This window comes from Pygocentrus nattereri, chromosome 24 (assembly GCF_015220715.1).
Source record: "Pygocentrus nattereri isolate fPygNat1 chromosome 24, fPygNat1.pri, whole genome shotgun sequence".
NCBI classification, from domain to species: Eukaryota; Metazoa; Chordata; class Actinopteri; order Characiformes; family Serrasalmidae; genus Pygocentrus; species Pygocentrus nattereri.
In genome coordinates, this window is record NC_051234.1 from 904,118 (window position 1) to 922,738 (window position 18,621).

At 43.4% G+C, this 18,621-nt stretch overlaps 1 protein-coding gene across 1 annotated transcript; it reads left to right on the plus strand.

The window, feature by feature from the left end:
• Positions 1-4,871: 4,871 nt before the first annotated feature.
• vsig10l (V-set and immunoglobulin domain containing 10 like) lies at positions 4,872-18,307 on the plus strand. The gene is made up of 8 exons (XM_037534204.1): positions 4,872-4,997; positions 7,167-7,496; positions 8,335-8,607; positions 10,107-10,373; positions 12,887-13,000; positions 14,724-14,764; positions 16,695-16,787; positions 17,797-18,307. Exons 1-8 carry the CDS (start codon positions 4,937-4,939, stop codon positions 17,863-17,865), a joined length of 1,248 nt encoding a protein of 415 aa, XP_037390101.1. The 5' UTR covers positions 4,872-4,936; the 3' UTR covers positions 17,866-18,307.
• The last annotated feature ends 314 nt before the right edge of the window (positions 18,308-18,621 follow it).

Below are 18,621 nucleotides of genomic sequence, written 5' to 3' on the forward strand. Positions count from 1 at the left end.
ACGTCCTGAAATCTTCAGTTGTACACAAGATCTCGGGAGACATGGGACACGTAACCAGGGTCGGGCTAAATACCTGAACACTGTCCTGAATATATTCAGTAACATATGCAGTCCACTACTGCCCCCACAGTCTCCCGAGCAGAGTACAGTGTCCGATCACATTGATTTATCAGTCTACTCAGGCTTTAGCAGAGCTCAGTAACACTGAGATTAATAACTGATCACATTGATTTATCAGTCTACTCAGGCTTTAGCAGAGCTCAGTAACGCTGAGATTAATAACCGATCACATTGATTTATCAGTCTACTCAGACTTTAGCAGAGCTCAGTAACACTGAGATTAATAACCGATCACATTGATTTATCAGTCTACTCAGACTTTAGCAGAGCTCAGTAACGCTGAGATTAATAACTGATCACATTGATTTATCAGTCTACTCAGACTTTAGCAGAGCTCAGTAACACTGAGATTAATAACTGATCACATTGATTTATCAGTCTACTCAGACTTTAGCAGAGCTCAGTAACGCTGAGATTAATAACCGATCACATTGATTTATCAGTCCACTCAGGCTTTAGCAGAGCTCAGTAACACTGAGATTAATAACTGATCACATTGATTTATCAGAGCTCAGTAACACTGAGATTAATAACTGATCACATTGATTTATCAGTCTACTCAGGCTTTAGCAGAGCTCAGTAACGCTGAGATTAATAACCGATCACATTGATTTATCAGTCTACTCAGGCTTTAGCAGAGCTCAGTAACGCTGAGATTAATAACCGATCACATTGATTTATCAGTCTACTCAGACTTTAGCAGAGCTCAGTAACACTGAGATTAATAACCGATCATATTGATTTATCAGTCTACTCAGGCTTTAGCAGAGCTCAGTAATGCTGAGATTAATAACCGATCACATTGATTTATCAGTCTACTCAGGCTTTAGCAGAGCTCAGTAACACTGAGATTAATAACCGATCACATTGATTTATCAGTCTACTCAGACTTTAGCAGAGCTCAGTAACGATGAGATTAATAACTGATCACATTGATTTATCAGTCTACTCAGGCTTTAGCAGAGCTCAGTAATGCTGAGATTAATAACCGATCACATTGATTTATCAGTCTACTCAGGCTTTAGCAGAGCTCAGTAACACTGAGATTAATAACCGATCATATTGATTTATCAGTCTACTCAGGCTTTAGCAGAGCTCAGTAACGCTGAGATTAATAACCGATCACATTGATTTATCAGTCTACTCAGACTTTAGCAGAGCTCAGTAACGCTGAGATTAATAACCGATCACATTGATTTATCAGTCTACTCAGGCTTTAGCAGAGCTCAGTAACACTGAGATTAATAACCGATCACATTGATTTATCAGTCTACTCAGGCTTTAGCAGAGCTCAGTAACGCTGAGATTAATAACCGATCACATTGATTTATCAGTCTACTCAGACTTTAGCAGAGCTCAGTAACGCTGAGATTAATAACCGATCACATTGATTTATCAGTCTACTCAGGCTTTAGCAGAGCTCAGTAACGCTGAGATTAATAACCGATCACATTGATTTATCAGTCTACTCAGGCTTTAGCAGAGCTCAGTAACGCTGAGATTAATAACCGATCACATTGATTTATCAGTCTACTCAGACTTTAGCAGAGCTCAGTAACGCTGAGATTAATAACCGATCGCATTGATTTATCAGTCTACTCAGGCTTTAGCAGAGCTCAGTAACACTGAGATTAATAACCGATCGCATTGATTTATCAGTCTACTCAGACTTTAGCAGAGCTCAGTAACGCTGAGATTAATAACTGATGACATTGATTTATCAGTCTACTCAGACTTTAGCAGAGCTCAGTAACGCTGAGATTAATAACCGATCACATTGATTTATCAGTCTACTCAGACTTTAGCAGAGCTCAGTAACACTGAGATTAATAACTGATCACATTGATTTATCAGTCTACTCAGACTTTAGCAGAGCTCAGTAACGCTGAGATTAATAACCGATCACATTGATTTATCAGTCTACTCAGGCTTTAGCAGAGCTCAGTAACGCTGAGATTAATAACTGATCACATTGATTTATCAGTCTACTCAGACTTTAGCAGAGCTCAGTAACGCTGAGATTAATAACCGATCGCATTGATTTATCAGTCTACTCAGACTTTAGCAGAGCTCAGTAACGCTGAGATTAATAACTGATCGCATTGATTTATCAGTCTACTCAGGCTTTAGCAGAGCTCAGTAACGCTGAGATTAATAACCGATCGCATTGATTTATCAGTCTACTCAGGCTTTAGCAGAGCTCAGTAACGCTGAGATTAATAACCGATCACATTGATTTATCAGTCTACTCAGGCTTTAGCAGAGCTCAGTAACGCTGAGATTAATAACTGATCACATTGATTTATCAGTCTACTCAGGCTTTAGCAGAGCTCAGTAACGCTGAGATTAATAACCGATCACATTGATTTATCAGTCTACTCAGGCTTTAGCAGAGCTCAGTAACGCTGAGATTAATAACCGATCACATTGATTTATCAGTCTACTCAGGCTTTAGCAGAGCTCAGTAACGCTGAGATTAATAACTGATCACATTGATTTATCAGTCTACTCAGGCTTTAGCAGAGCTCAGTAACGCTGAGATTAATAACTGATTAAGAGAATACACTGTCATGTCTTCTGGCTTTCTAAGACACTAGAGGGCGCTCCAGAGTGAATCCTTAAACATTTCTAATATTAAATTATACATTATATTTTGGTGTTTTTTTTTCTGTTCCCAGACTGTATTCCCTTAGGAACAGGTTGATGGCCATTTCGCTGGTACTTGTGACTAGTGACAATAAAGGTTCTTCTTCTTCATCATCATCATCATCATCATCATCATCATCATCATCATCATCATCATCATCATTTTCCAAACATATAATATTTTTAAGAGCTTCCAAACTCGAGTTGTAGATGTTTACAATGCCACCTTATTTTATGTCAGTAAGCATAAACAAACATTTTGCAGTCCTGTTTTGATATAACGGGTGAAATAGGAAGAGGCCAGGCTCCTAATAAACTGGCTCTGATAGAAACCAGAGTTTGTGTTGATCCACTTTGGTGCCTGTACTGCATGAGGTTTCGAGCTGAATGCTGGTTTTCCATGCAATATGATCCATTTCCACTGATTTAGTCCGAGTATTCGCTTTGACTGGGAGATGCCAGGCGAGCGTAAACCTGTCCAGCCTGTTGAACGAGGTCATGGTGTGAAAACCAAACGTCCTCGTGTCATCTTGCTTGCTTTGGTCCTAAACAGAGAGCAGAGGACAGCCAAAGCTTCATACTCTGGGTTTGTTATGCAACCTTACAAAGACTCTGTGATCCTTATCTGCTCTGCTCTCAGGTTGCTTCTGGTTCACTGCCAAACATGAGGCTGTTGTGAGGTTTTATGGTGAAGGAAGCTTTACAATGTGCCTTAGAGTTCTAAACGTGCAAACGGTATTAAGTATCTCAGTGAGCTGCTGCGCATGCACGGAGAAACAGGCACGTCAGAGATTCTCTGAGATAGGAAATTATTAAATAACATAACCTCATTATTGCTACACTGCAATACTGATAGAAACTAAAGCGAATAGTTCTGCGTGTATTTGCACTGCAAAGAAGTGTTTCTGCCACTGCTGTAGCTAAACTTAACAGCATTCAGAGATGCTAACAGATACACGACAGCAGCTCAGCCACGAAGTGGTCGGCCACGTAAAATGACAGAGCGGTCAGCGGATGCTGAGGGGCATAGAGCGCAGAGGTCACCGACTTTCTGCAGAGTCAATCACTACAGACCTCCAAACTTCATGTGGCCTTCAGATCAGCTCAAGAACAGCATAGAGAGCTTCATGGAATGGGTTTCCATGGCCGAGCAGCTGCATCCAAGCCTTACATCACCAAGCGCAATGCAAAGCATTGGAGAAGCATCTGGAAATCCGATGGACGAGTCTGGGTTTGGTGGTTGCCAGGAGACGGTACTTGTCTGACTGCATTTTGCCGAGTGTAAAGTTTGGTGGAGGGGGGATCATGGTGTGGGGGTGTTTTTCAGGACTTGGGCTCGGCCCCTTAGTTCCAGTGAAAGGAACTCTTAAAGCTTCAGCACCAAGAGATTTTGGACAATTTCATGCTCCCAACTTTGTGGGAACAGTTTGGGGACGGCCCCTTCCTGCTCCAACATGACTGCCCACCAGTGCACAAAGCAGGTCCATAAAGACACGGATGAGCCAGTTTGGTGTGGAAGAACTTGACTGGCCTGCACAGAGTTCTCCTCTGCTGCTACACCTCCTCTCTCTTTTTGTCATATTAGCCGCTACAGTTCGGTACATATCATAGAGAACATGTTGGGGTCGAGCGCTAGAACAGTCTAATGGTTATACTACGATCACAAAATGACGGAGCCCCGCTGGTGACATCCTGTATAAATGGCCACGTCTTATTAACGTGTGGGAACGAGATCCTAATGCGTGGCCACAACTTAGTAAGGCGTGGGAATGAGATCACGGCTTACCAAGTCGTGGCCACGCATTATTTTTATTCATACAGGATGTCACCGGCGGGGCTCTGTACTCGGGCGTTTCCTCCCATTCACTCACTCAGTCTCTGCACCCTCTGCCCCAGAGGGAGGGAGGGAGGGTCTCTGGCCACGTGTGCTCATTTCACCGAGCATGAAAACAATGTACCCGTCATTAATCCGTGAAACTGATGATTCATGAGTTACCTGATGAACAACTCAAGTGAAACAGGACCTGAGCAGTCATGCTAGAACTGACCAATGAGAGCAAAGGGGCGGGGCTTGTTTCTCATTGCCAAAAGTTTTCAGAACTGCGGAAAGCTGAGAGGGCTTGGGTCGACGTCCTCTCACTTTGTAAGGTGGACTAGCAGCGCTCTCGTCATGTATCGCAGTCCCTGTAAGTGGACCAGACTGGCTGTTGTCCTCATTTGCTGCATAACAGGTAAGAGTTTCACCTGCTCCGTTTAAAGCTTTGTTAGCTAGAACCTCTTATATCTGCACCCTCCTTGAAGCTCTGTGCCAGTGTATTTAAGGGGTTAGATGTAATAGAACTTTATGTACCTTCCAAATGAATCTGCACTTCATGCCATGTAACAGTTGCTCATTTAAAAGGGGAATTTCACAGATTTTCCAAAAAAAGTGTCAGTCAGTGGCTGAGCTGGAAAAAGTCTTTCAGAGGGGTTTGATGTGAAATGTTCCGCTGCAGAGAAACCAGGTTGGGTTTATTAACAATGGAAGTGATGGGAAGCAGGAGACGTATACAATGCCAATTTTTAGCTTGAACAATGGTCAATGAACCTACTTGTGTCATTTCATACACACACACACACACACACACACACACACACACACACACACACACACAGACTTTCTAGAGAAACTTGCCAGTGGTGGTGAGTGGAACCAGACGTCTGAGGAGTTAAATGCCTAAAAGTTCCCTCTCAAAGATTTACTTGAAATGATGCTGAATACTGAGGAGACCCCGCGCTGTGCTGAAAGGGTTGGTGAGGACCACCTCGTATTGGCCCGTGTCAATGAGACACTGTTTTTGAGAAAGTTTTGACCTAAAACATGTTTTGATTAAATCCATGTTTGGCAGAGAGGCAGATGATGGTCCTCTGGTGGTTCTGGATGGTAAATAAAATACCTATATCTGTGTTGTAGTCATGGAGACCCCTGGTTCCCATCACCACCTCCACTTTAAAGACATCTGAGATGGTTCCTTCAATGAACCATTTCACATCAAACCACTCTGAATGACTTTAGAGTTCAACCACTGTATTTGGGATTCAGTGGAATTCCCCGTCAGTAACAGTGACATTGACCCCGTGAAGATACTCTATACAGGCTGCTGTACTGTATTAGTTGTTATGTACAGAAAACCAGTTAGTCTTGTACGGACTCTGATCCTACATGCAGGAAATGTGGGAAACAGTAAAAATACACTGATGCATCCGGAGGTGGTGATTCAGCTGCATCAGTTCTAATATTCCAATCCATTAAAATTAGGGAAACAGTGATGTCGTTATTGGCAGATTGCTTTTAGTTTAGTTTGACATTTTAAATCGATACAGTTTGATGTATTTATTGCGCTACAGAGGAGCAGGATGTTTAGGTGACGCTGGGTTTTTGAGCGGTGGTGTGGTGGGTGGCGCTGTCGCCTCACAGCGAGGAGGGCCTGGGTTCGATTCCCCGGCCAGGTGACCGGGGTCCTCTCTGTGTGGAGTCTGCATGTTCTCTCCGTGTCTGCGTGGGTTTCCTCCGGGCTCTCCGGTTTCCTCCCACAGTCCAAAGACATGCTGTCAGGCCAACTGGACGTGCTAAATTGCCCCTGGGTGTGAGTTTGTGAGTGACTGTCTGTGTCTGTCTGTCTGCCCTGCGATGGACTGGCGACCTGTCCAGGGTGTATCCTGCCTTCCGCCCAATGACTGCTGGGATAGGCTCCAGCACCCCCCGTGCCCCAGAAGGAGAAGCGGGTTAGAAGATGTGTGTGAGGGTTTTTGAGCTAAAATCTCTGCATTTTATTAATTCTACTACATTTCTATTGTAAGGCTAATCCAGGCAGCCCCGTGTCCTGTACTGGGTTCATGTTTATGCATCAGGGTCCGAATGTAAAAAAAGGAAAAAAAAAAAAAAAAAAAAAAAAAAAAAGATGAACTTTTTGTAAGTGAAGATGAGTTAACTCATTTACTACAAAGGGACAAACTTAAATACATCATCATTCTGCAGTTCGCACACTGCACAATGTATTTGCGTTTTGCTTTTTTCACTAATACAGTTAAACATGAAGTAGTTTAACATATTGTGGGGGGGGGTGTCATCTATAAAATATGCCCCGTTTTTTCCCCAATAAAGAATAATTCTGCAGTACAGTGAGTTCTGTGTAGAGGATGTTTTCACTTATTTTCACTTAGAAAATTCCACCAAACGTCATTTCACCAGGGGTGTGCAAACATTTGCATACAACTGTATCCCTAATTACCATAACACTGCATAAATTATGGGCTGTTTTCAGACAAAAATTCCAAATTTAAAAGCTTGGTTTGTTGCTTGCTATTATTGTACTACTGTACATCAAACATCATAGGCTGCTCTTCTTTTCTGTCCACAGGCCGTGATTGCGCTCTGGTCGTCTTGCCCACTGGACCGACGCTGATCAACGCTTTTGTCGGCCAAAACGTGACACTCGGTGTGTCCATCAGCGGAGTTAGTGCACCCCTTGTATCATGGGCCAACGGGGCGCTAACCTTAGCCACGTGGATTTTGGGCTCTACCACTCCTCCTGTCGTGGCTTCTGCATCCCAGGGGGTTTTATCAGTAGACCAGAGCGGTTCTCTTGTGTTCTGGGACGTTCCACTCAGCTACAACGGAACTTACACCGTGATGGTGACGAAGGTCGGGGCCCGTGGGGCCTCAGTGGACTTCACGCTTTTGGTGTACGGTGAGTGAAAATTTTGGAAAATTGTGTAGTAGCTGGAGCCAGGATTCAGACACAGTATACACTCTTCAGAAGAGGGTTCTTCAAGGGTTCTATAAAATAGGGTATATATTTTTTATATCGAAAAATTTTCAAACTGCTTTATTGACCCAGTGAGCTGGACAGCTGACCAGCGAAGCAGCACTGCTTGTGTCCTAATGCCCAAAACCTGTTTTTTTACTAATAAAAAAAGAGACTGGAGAGATTTCTTGTAACACACTGCAGGGCCAAACCCAAAAGGGTGAAATATTAAGCCTTCAAATGTTCTTAACAACAAATCATTAAGCAAATAGGTGAAGTCACTTTATATGGGATAGTTTTCCTTTGCTTGTGCGATTGTGGAGCCAGTCGAGCAAAATGATGCGCAAAGTTTTTAGCTTGGCCTTTATTTACAATAATTGTTGAAGAAAAGCCTGAAAAGAAAAGGTCTGGCGATTTTCATTCACCTTGATACTGTAAGCAGCAGTTTTATTGGACGTGACTTGCAGTTGTTGAACTAAGTAATTGTACAGTAATTGCTCCTGTATTTCGGTCTCAGAATACACCAGAATTTCATCACTACCTTTTTCCTAATAGGAACGATGCCACTGAACCTTCTACAGGGGATTGGTAACCTGTTTCCGTCTCCTCAACATCGTCGCCGACTAAATCAACATTGGCAGCCAATCATTTACAGAGCTTGAAGCACAGAGGCCTATAGATTTTGATGTTCAGTGGTGTCTGTCTGAGATATCCAGTAAAATGGCCAATTCACTGACCCTTAGGTCTAATGCCGACTTCCTTTCATCCTCTGCCTTCACAGAGAGCATCATGGACGTTTCTTTAAACACGGGTCTGCAGGATGCTGTTGAGGGAGGACCACCATTTACCCTGTCTTACAGCTCCAAGCAAGGACAGGCCACAGCATCACAGTGGTACTTTAACAGCTTGGCAGTGGTGCAAGGCCCTCAGTACTCAATAACAGAGAAGAGTCTGACCATCCAGAAACCGAGCCGCAACGACACAGGCCAATACGAGGTGGTCCTCACCAACCCTTTCAGCACAGCAACACAGCAGAGAAACATCACAGTGCTGTGTAAGTGTCCGTTTGGTCATTTTTGACTTCACATCAGGGGTCTCCAGCTTTAGCCTTGGAAAGCTACCACACTACACTACACACTGTTTGGACATAATTACTCCAGTTATACCTCAAATGTATTTGATCAGCACACTAGCCACGTTTACATGCAGCCTGATATTCATTATGTGGGCAGTCGTCGGCTGGAGGTCAGAAAACCAGCCTTGTGACCGGAAGGTCGCCGGTTTGATCCCCTTGGCTGACAGTACATGATGAAGTGCCCTTGAGAAAGATACCTAACCCCCAACTGCTCCCCCACCGCTCTGGGCAAGTGTGCTTTCTGCCCCTCTAGTGTGTGTGTGTGTGTGTGTGTGTGTGTTCACTAGTGTGCGTGTTTGTGAGTGGTTCACGGCACGGATGGGTTAAAAGCAAAAAGGTCCAATTCCACTGTGTACAAATGCTGTAAGCTAATGTTTCCGAATTCTAATTAATAATCCGACTGCTCAGTCAATTGGAATAGAATATGTCCATGTAAACACCTCAGTCGGGGGCTAGTCTGATTGAGGCAGTTCAGAATACAATTTCCATCTGTATTGAACAAGTAAATAATCAGTTAAATAGAAGAATAATATCCGTGTAAACGCCGGTATCCGATTACATTCCCTATCGGAAAGTTTAAGTCCGTTCTGCATGAGCGTCGCATCACAGTGAGAGTTTATACCGTTCGACACGGCGGAGCAGAAACTGGTCTGCAGAGGAGACGAAGTTCATGCTCTGATCTTTAAAAGACGGCGGTGGGACGGACGTCCAGCTTATGCGTCTCAGAGCACGACGTCTTCCTCTCGGCCTTCTTTAATAAGGACGTGTGAAGGACGTTTTCCTGAGTCTGACGTCATTTTAAAGCAGTTAAAACACAATCACTGCTCACTGCTGCTCATCTCACTCTGACTGGACTCACGGGATGCTGGTTGTCATGGTAACATCTACACTAAGGGGTTCTCTACACATGCACATAATTTTGGATCAGATTCCTCGTAGTGAGCACAAACGAAGATTTTCCACCAGATTGTTGAATAGAGTGAGAATAAACACCTCAGTGTGAATCTGTAATCCGACTGTATTCAATCAGATTGGCAAGTCGTTGCACGTAACCACAGACACTGCTGTAGTCTTTGAAAAGTTCCTCCCTCCAACGCACACCAGGCAGGTTCATATGAGTATCATCGGTTGTGTAATGCTTATAATACTCCAAATACCTCACCATGTGACTTTTACCTTGTTTTAAGACCAATTCTCTTTCACCTGTTGACACATAGCATATGTTCAAAGGAATACGTTCACCAGGAGGGGACATTGAAGAGAGTCCAGTAGGGACCACTTGATATTAGCTTAATGCTAACAACCCCTACTAGTGTTCATTCATCTTTAGCCACTCTAGCATGTCCTGGTAAAAGTACTCTTTTCAACAGTAAGTCATTCCAGGTGCTCTCATTGCCTTCCCCTTTGGCTGCTTTTAGATGGGCCAGATCAGCCGGTTCTGGAGGCCAGTCCAACAAAAGTGGCCTTTGTTTCCGGAGAGACTCTTTCGCTGTCCTGCCGAGCTGAAGGGGTACCTGCCCCCTCGGCCTCCTGGGTTTTTAATGGACATGCTCTTCCTACCTCCTCTACTGGAATGCTCCATCTGACTGATGTGCAGCCAAGCCAAGGTGGGATTTACACGTGTGTGTTAGTTAATAAGAAGACCAACAACCGTCTTGAGAGGAACATCACCATAGACGTTCGAGGTAGGACTGGGTAAAAATTGAAACGGATTGCCCAAATATTGAAAATATACAAAAAATACAATTATTTGTATTTCACAATATTTGCTTGTTCTGAAATTGATGCCTGTTCACATTCCAAAAATGTTTTTTAAATAAACATTTAAAAAACCATTTTAAACAGGTGATGCAGTCATGCGTCGGTATAAGCATAAGCATCCAAAAATACTCCAGCAGTTCAGGAACGTTGGGCCTCATTCACTAAAACTTTGAGTTTTTTCTGTAGAATAAATCCTAAAAAATAAGAAAAAATACTTGTCAGGATCAGGATCTTCGCAAAAAACAGTGCAAGTGGGTTTTAAGAAGAAATTTCACCAACACTTTCTATGAACACCATGTCTATGAGCATCTGTCAACATTCATTAGATGTTATAATGCATTATAAATGTGTAGCCCTTGAGAATTTGAATGGCAGTGTATATAAATCAGCTTTCAGTGATATTTTCTGATCATAGTCGTGAAATGCTAGATGGTGCTGCCCTGTTTCTCACTGTTGATGTGCTGAGGCAGCGGAGATGATGCCGTTTCTGTTGTGCTTGTAAACACCGAGCTGGTTGAGGTCTTTTCAGTGCTGATTCAGACAGTAAATGGAGAGGCGTCATGTTTTTATTCAGGTGTTTTTGTGGCGTCACCTGTTCTGTAACTTAAAGCTGGCCTTTTTATTAGAAACACGTTTAGAAGGTTTAGAATACTTGTATAGCCCATCTGTTGGTTTAACCATTTCCAAACCTTTCCAGTATAATTTGTAGTTATCATCCAATACCTGGTTCATCTCATATGCCAAACTCAAGGCCTGCAGGCCCAATTAGGCCCATGGTACGATCCTTTGCGGCTCTATAAGGATCTATTAATATTGGCCCAGTTCACCATGAGATGCGCCGCAGTTCTCAGCAGGCACTGCAACGTAATGTGTGCTCCCACCCCCTAACTAACAATGATCTATGGCTCAGCACCACAAAAAAAGGTTCCAGGTGTCTAGATCAAGTGAATGGACAGTTTTAAAAAACCTACTGTACACTGGGGACAGCAGGTAACAGGGGTTTAACATTTATCTTCACCTAATTTAGTCTGTTGTAGTTTTGGCAAATTTTGGCCCAGTCCTATTTCTTGTTTTTGCTCCTACCCCTTGTTTGAGTGTCACCTGGCCCCTTGTTCCTGAGCTACAGGGCAGTGGTTGAGATCTTCCCTCTGAAATGAGACCCTCTAATAAAAGAGCATCACTTCATTAACAGCTACTAGCGCCGCTCTGTAGGCGACCCTGCCCGTCTGCAGGGACAGCAGAGGAGGGGAAAGTTCAGCTCCTCACTGCTGGGCTTTAGTTACATTTAGGGATCAGACGCCTTCAAAGAGGGGGGCAGTTATTTATTATCACCCCCCCTAATTCTTCAGTGATATGAAGCTGAAGTCAGAGATTCTCCAGATTCTCGTTCTAATTTTCCCATTCCACCTTAAACGGAGCCGCAGTTACATTCTGGCACTTTGGGCATCAGAACTGCTGGACTATTTAAGGTGGACTAGTGCTTTTTATGAAGGAAAAGAGCGTAAAAAACATTTACAGCATTTGGCGACTTACACTTGGATCATTTTACACAGGGAGGTGAAGACAGTGTTGGGAGTCTTGCCCAAGGACTCTTGGTACAGTGGAGGGTGTTTTTTTGCACTCTTAGCAGCACGGTGGCGTGGTGGGTAGCGCTGTCGCCTCACAGTGAGGAGGGCCTGGGTTCGATTCCCCGCCCGGGCGACCGGGGTCCTCTCTGTGTGAAGTCTGCATGTTCTCCCCGTGTCTGTGTGGGTTCCTCCGGGTTCTCCGGTTTCCTCCCACAGTCCAAAAGACATGCAGTCAGACCAATTGTGTAAAATGATCAAATTGTAAGTCGCTCTGGATAAAAGCGTCAGCCAAAATGCCGGTAAATTAAATAAAAAAAATTCTATCTAAAGGGGTTCTATCTATATAAATAAAACCAAAAAAGGTTCTTCTATTATTAGAAGCATGAAGTGGTTCTGTACAGAACTCAGTTCTAAATAGAACCTCTGGCTTTATTACACTCTTGAAAAAAGGTGGTTCTTTAGTAAAGAAAATGGTTCTATATAGCGCTATAAAACACTCAAAGAACCCTTTGCATGATTAAAGGGTTCACTGCATCATGAAGGAGTTCTTCAGATTGATGGAGAAAGTGCTGGAGAAATGTTCTACATAGAACCACTCTTTAAAAATGCGCTTCAGGGGGTTCTTTAGTAAAGAAAGTGGTTCTAGAGAAGGAGTTGATAAAGACAATGCCCTTATAAATAGGGCTTTAATGTAAATGTACAGTTTTCTGATCACAAGAGCTGCACAACTTTAATTCTATCCTATATTATTCTGAGTCGTCTCAAACGTGGTGAGTGGAGAAGCGTATCCTACGGCCAGCAGAGCTTGTGAGCTAGAAATAAAGTATATAGTATATAACTAACGCTCTGTGTATTTGTCTGTTCTATAGGCTTGAGCGGATCCGCTATTGCAGGTTTAGCTGCTGGAATTCCCTGCGGCTTCCTGCTGCTGATCTTTCTCCTGGGCCTCATCGCTCTGTGTTACTTCTGTCATAAAAAGAAAGGTATGCAGTGTCTCTTACCCACCTTACCCATCAAATCTCTACTCATAGGAAGAAAACCCTTCTGTTTTTCAGATTTTAGCACAATAGTGAACTCAGAACCATCAAAGTCACACACACACACACACACACACACACAAATAAATAGATAATACAGCTTTACACACACTTGATTGTTCTCTCAGGCAGCTTCATGAGGAGCCAGTGGAGAAATTACACCCATTTCCAGAAGTATTCGGTTGACTGGCTTCTCACGCATATGAACTTGAGTGACGTCCCATTCTTAATCCATAGGGTTTAATGTGATGTTGGCCCACCCTTTGCAGCTATAACAGCTTCACCTCTTCTGGGAAGGCTTTCCACAAGGGTTAGGAGTGTTTATGGGAATTTTTGACCATACTTCCAGCATTTGTGAGGTCAGACGCTGATGTTGGACGAGAAGGTCTGGCTCACAGTCTCCACTCTAATTCATCCCAAAGGTGTTCTATGGGGTTGAGGTCAGGACTCTGTGCAGGCCAGTCAAGTTCTTCCACACCAAACTGGCTCATCCACGTCTTTATGGACCTGCTTTGTGCACTGGTGGTCAGTCATGTTGGAGCAGGAAGGGGCCGTCCCCAAACTGTTCCCACAAAGTTGGGAGCATGAAATTGTCCAAAATCTCTTGGTGCTGAAGCTTTAAGAGTTCCTTTCACTGGAACTAAGGGGTCGAGCCCAACTCCTGAAAAACACCCCCACACCATGATCCCCCCTCCACCAAACTTTACACTCGGCACAATGCAGTCAGACAAGTACCGTCTCCTGGCAACCGCCAAACCCAGACTCTTCCATCGGATTTCCAGATGGAGAAGTGTGATTGGACCTGTCCAGGGTGTATCCTGCCTTCCGCCCAAAGACTGCTGGGATAGGCTCCAGCTCCCCCCCGCGACCCTGACGGAGAAGCGGCTTAGAAAATGGATGGATGGATGGATGGAAGTGTGATTGGTCACTCCAGAGAACACGTCTCCACTGCTCTAGAGTCCAGTGGCGGTGCTTTACACCACTGCATTCCACGCTTTGCACTGCGCTTGGTGATGTAAGGCTTGGATGCAGCTGCTCGGCCATGGAAACCCATTCCATGAAGCTCTCTACGCTGTTCTTGAGCTGATCTGAAGGCCACATGAAGTTTGGAGGTCTGTAGTGATTGACTCTGCAGAAAGTCGGTGACCTCTGCGCACTATGCCCCTCAGCATCCGCTGACCACTGTCATTTTACGTGGCCGACCACTTCGTGGCTGAGTTGCTGTCGTTCCCAGTCGCTTCCACTTTGTTATAATCCCACTGACAGTTGACTGTGGAATATTTAGTAGTGAGGAAATTTCACGACTGGACTTGCTGCACAGGTGGCGTCCGATCACGGCAGCACGCTGGAACTCACTGAGCTCCTGAGAGCGACCCATTCTTTCACTAATGTCTGTAGAAGCAGTCTGCAGGCCGAGGGGCTCGGCTTTATACACCTGTGGCCATGGAAGTGACTAGAACACCTGAATTAATTTGTCTCATTTTTAGTCCATCCATCATGAAATTTTCACACAACGTAAAAGAGTAACTGGCATTTTGAAATGGTCAAAAATCAAAAATTGAGGTTCTCTTCCTACAGCATCCATCCATCCATCCATCCATCCATCCATCCATCCATCCATCCATCTCTGTGTGCGCGCTTTTTACAAGTTTGTCTCATCTTTCTACAGATCGAAATCCCAGGTATCCTGTATCTAGAGCAGGGGAAAAAGTGAGTAATTTTTTTGCACAAAAATGCTAATTAAATAATGAAAGCTAACTCAGCTTTTCTTAGGCCTAATTAACACCGTCTACCTCTGGGTGGCGTGACTGATGCAGCAGCGTGAGCGCTACAGCTCGAACGCACTGGCCCTTCATACATACAGTGCATGTGCAGCAAGAAAGTCAGACAGACGTTCCTTTATCCTGATGGATATATGGTCACAGTCACTCTGCTCTATAGAAATATCACTTATTAATGTACACGGTATGTTTGTTTATCCTCAGCAGCATTCTGACTTGTGATCATATCAAAACACTTCAAGACTGGTAGACCAATCTGGGAAATCTGTTTACAGCAGAATGTTTAACTAGTATTTGATCATAATTTGAAATAAAATTTAAATTTTGAAGATGAAATTCACTCAGAAAATGTGGCCTGTGCAAAGATCTATTTTATGTAGTAGTGGGCGATATACCAGTTCATCTGCTTGAAATTGTTTAAAGGAATTAGTTGTCAATACCGTTATCAGTTTGCAAGTAAAGGCAAATAATTGCAATATACAAACAGTGCAAAACATGTCGATTCCCTTCACCTCTTACGCAACAAGTTGCATCCTGAGATAATGTAATCCAGTATTTTCAAATGAGTGACAGATTATAATGAATTAATTAGTTACCTGGGGAAAAGCGTGCAAGGAAAAGCCAGTCTCTTGGGGTTAACTGTTAGCCGTTAGCCTTTACATGTGCACCACATATGCAGATGCCGTTTCAGGTGACGCCCTGGTCTCACTGCAAGTCGAGAGGCTCCACAGTTTTCAGCTAAAACCGTTCCAGTGGATTTTGCTGTGTGCATGTTGCACGGAAATTTGGTGAAGGCTCTATTCTCTAAAATACTGCGCTAGACGAGACGCACTGCGACTTCGCATGTGCAGTCTGAGTGAAAGCGCTGACCAATTAACATGAGCGCCGCAATGAAAAGCAAGACTTTCTCACCTCAGTGAAACGTACAGTATGAGTGAATCAGGCCTTAAAGGGGATGCCAACCTGGTTTGCTAATGTTTTTAGCTATAGCATCATACATTAATGTATTATTGACTGCCAAATAAAGAAATGCTGCTCAGCTGGAGAGGTTTAACACTCCTGTGTTTTTGGTTGGATTTGTGTTGGGTGGGATCATATTGGACAATGCTGATGTTGAGAATTCATAGTGGCACCTTGGCTCCGCCCACCTAAACCAAATCTCTAAGCCTGATCCACTAGTTATTAGCAATATAATGGAGTTAGAATTAAAAACACAGCTAAACTGCAGTAAAGTCACTAACACACCGCTTGATTTAAAAAAAAAAAAAATAAAATAAATAAATAAATAAAAATATCTTAGCTGGGCTTAGAAATGCTCACCTTGAGTGATGCGTCACTCATAGCCATCTAGCCACTTTAGCAAAAGCTAAGGCTGTTTGGCCAGGTTCCTACCACGTCTCCTACTCCCACTCACCACCTCCATTACTGCTCAGTCTACTGAGCTTAATCTCCATAATCTGAGATCTTAGACTCAAAATCCGATTTCTGCCAGAAAATAAAAGCTTAATAAAGCAGGAGTTGCTAATGTTGGTGTGGCTACGCCACTGATCTGAAACCACCACACGGTCCTGATCAGGCAGAGAAGTAGATTCGTTTTAACGTTAAAATGTTTTTAAAAAATGGTTTAGGATTTTTACAAATCTGTCTCTGGGTGGGTTCAGTGGTCCTCACTCTCCCCCACTCACTCCATGCAATGCTAGTCTGTTAGCTGGCATAAGAGAAATAGCATTTAGCGCTCTTCTCCATGCAACCCAAGGTGCCCAGCGATGCTTTGCATGTGGCAGTTTGAAGAGATGTGGTGACCCTTCATGTGTCCTGTGTATGGTTTAAGTATTGGCTGTCATTTGCTCTCCCAACAGGCTGTGAACAAACAGCCAGATCTGACCACACCAAACAAACTACTGCTCCACGGGCTTAAACTGCCGCCCGACTACGATCTCCACCAGCTCCAGGTTTTGTATTTCAGCCTTTTCCCTCATTTGGCTTCCTTTATGACTGCTTGTGTATTTTAAGCACCGTGCTGAACTGTGAATGTTTAGGTGCTCCTGTGTAGTAGTGGGTGATTTACAGATTCATCTGCTTGGTGGGATCTTTGGGACTCTGTCAATGTTTACCAAGATAAAAAAAAAATATGATTAATATTTTAACCTCAGATTCTTGGCCTTTGCTCATTTTCTGTAAAGAACATAAAATAACATAAAATTTCACTCCGTTCACCTCCTATACGTTTATATTGCCCATGTGGTGTTGGGGTGAACCCACGGTGTCCCTTCACCCTGTTCTCCTCCTCCTACATGGCCTACTGCACTACTAGTTCATGCAATGTATTATAAAATTATATAAAAATGTATGAGGGAGGACAACATGGACAGGCTGCTGACTGGCTACAGCTGCTAAAGTAGGACCCACACTGGCCAATTGTGATTTAATAAACACCTGATATTTTTACATGCATTATGGCTGTATTGACTTAAAATACTACTACTACTACTACTACTACTACCACCACCACTACTACCAAAAGGTTGAGGTATTAGTTTTGTTATTTCTGGTATCAGTATGCAAGTAAATGTAAAAGAATGCAACATGCAAAACACTGTAGAGGAAAGAAGGTTAAGCCAGTCTCTTGGGGTTAACAGTTAGCAAGCAACATCTGTGTGTGCCTCCCTGCAAACCCCCCCCCCCCCCCCCCCCCCCCCCCCCCCCCCCCCATATTTGAATATGTATTCAATGCTTATTTTGCTTTTGCAGTTTTGGCATATTTAAAATAAACAAAAAGCAAAATGCCAAGTAAAAATGAAATAAAAGCACATCTGGCCCAAACACTTGCTGAGATCTTTTAATATGGCCCTTTCCAGCCCTGCTGTGGATTTTGTGGTTTTCACCGAGATAAATATCAATAAAACATGATATTTACATTTTTTTAAACACTTGTTAACTTTTGAAATGTTTGTTTTTCAGACTTTGTCAGAGCGAGCTGGAACATTGCCATTAGGGACCGTCCCCGTGAGAATGGCCACTACCGTATAACAGTGATGTGGATGCTTATGTGCCCAAGACCAGATTCCAGAAAGGAGTAGATCTACCTCACCCGCCTTGTTTGCCAGACACTGAATGACGTCTAATAGCCTGGCGTTAGAGTGAGATTGAGATTTATGAACAAACATGATCTACATTACCACACAGCCCATCTGGACACATGCTGGATCAAACATTTGAGATGTTGGCGACTGTAAAGTCCTAATGATGGCACAACTCCCAGTAGCACAACTACAGCCGGTCATTAAGCCAGTGAGGTTTAAACTTGCTTTGTTGTCCTGTTGAGGTCAGTGACATGCAATGTTTAATTTATTTTTTAGTAAATTAATATAAGCTGAGAGTCAAAAAGCCTTTTAATGTGCACTTTTATCTGTTGATGTAATTTATACGAGGCTCCTTTTACTGTGTATTCTAAATAAATGACGTGCATGGATGTCTCGAGTGGGGTGGTGCTCTTTCAGCAGGGGGTTACCCCGGTGTGTTACTCTTCATGCGTGCTTTAAAGAACTTTTGGGAGATTTAAAGACGGACCGTTTCAGATCCCCTGTTCAGGGTTATTTGTGGTTATTTTTGTGTTGATCTTTTTCCTCCACACCACGAGACCAGAGACTTCTGCTTTCATTTCATCTGCAGACATATGCTCCCTCTCTTTACTCGTAAACCGAAACCTGGCTTATGGCTTCATCACTCCTGCCCGTTTTCTCTCCCTCTCTTTAAAGGAATGGTCCTGTTTTTGTCAGTCTAACA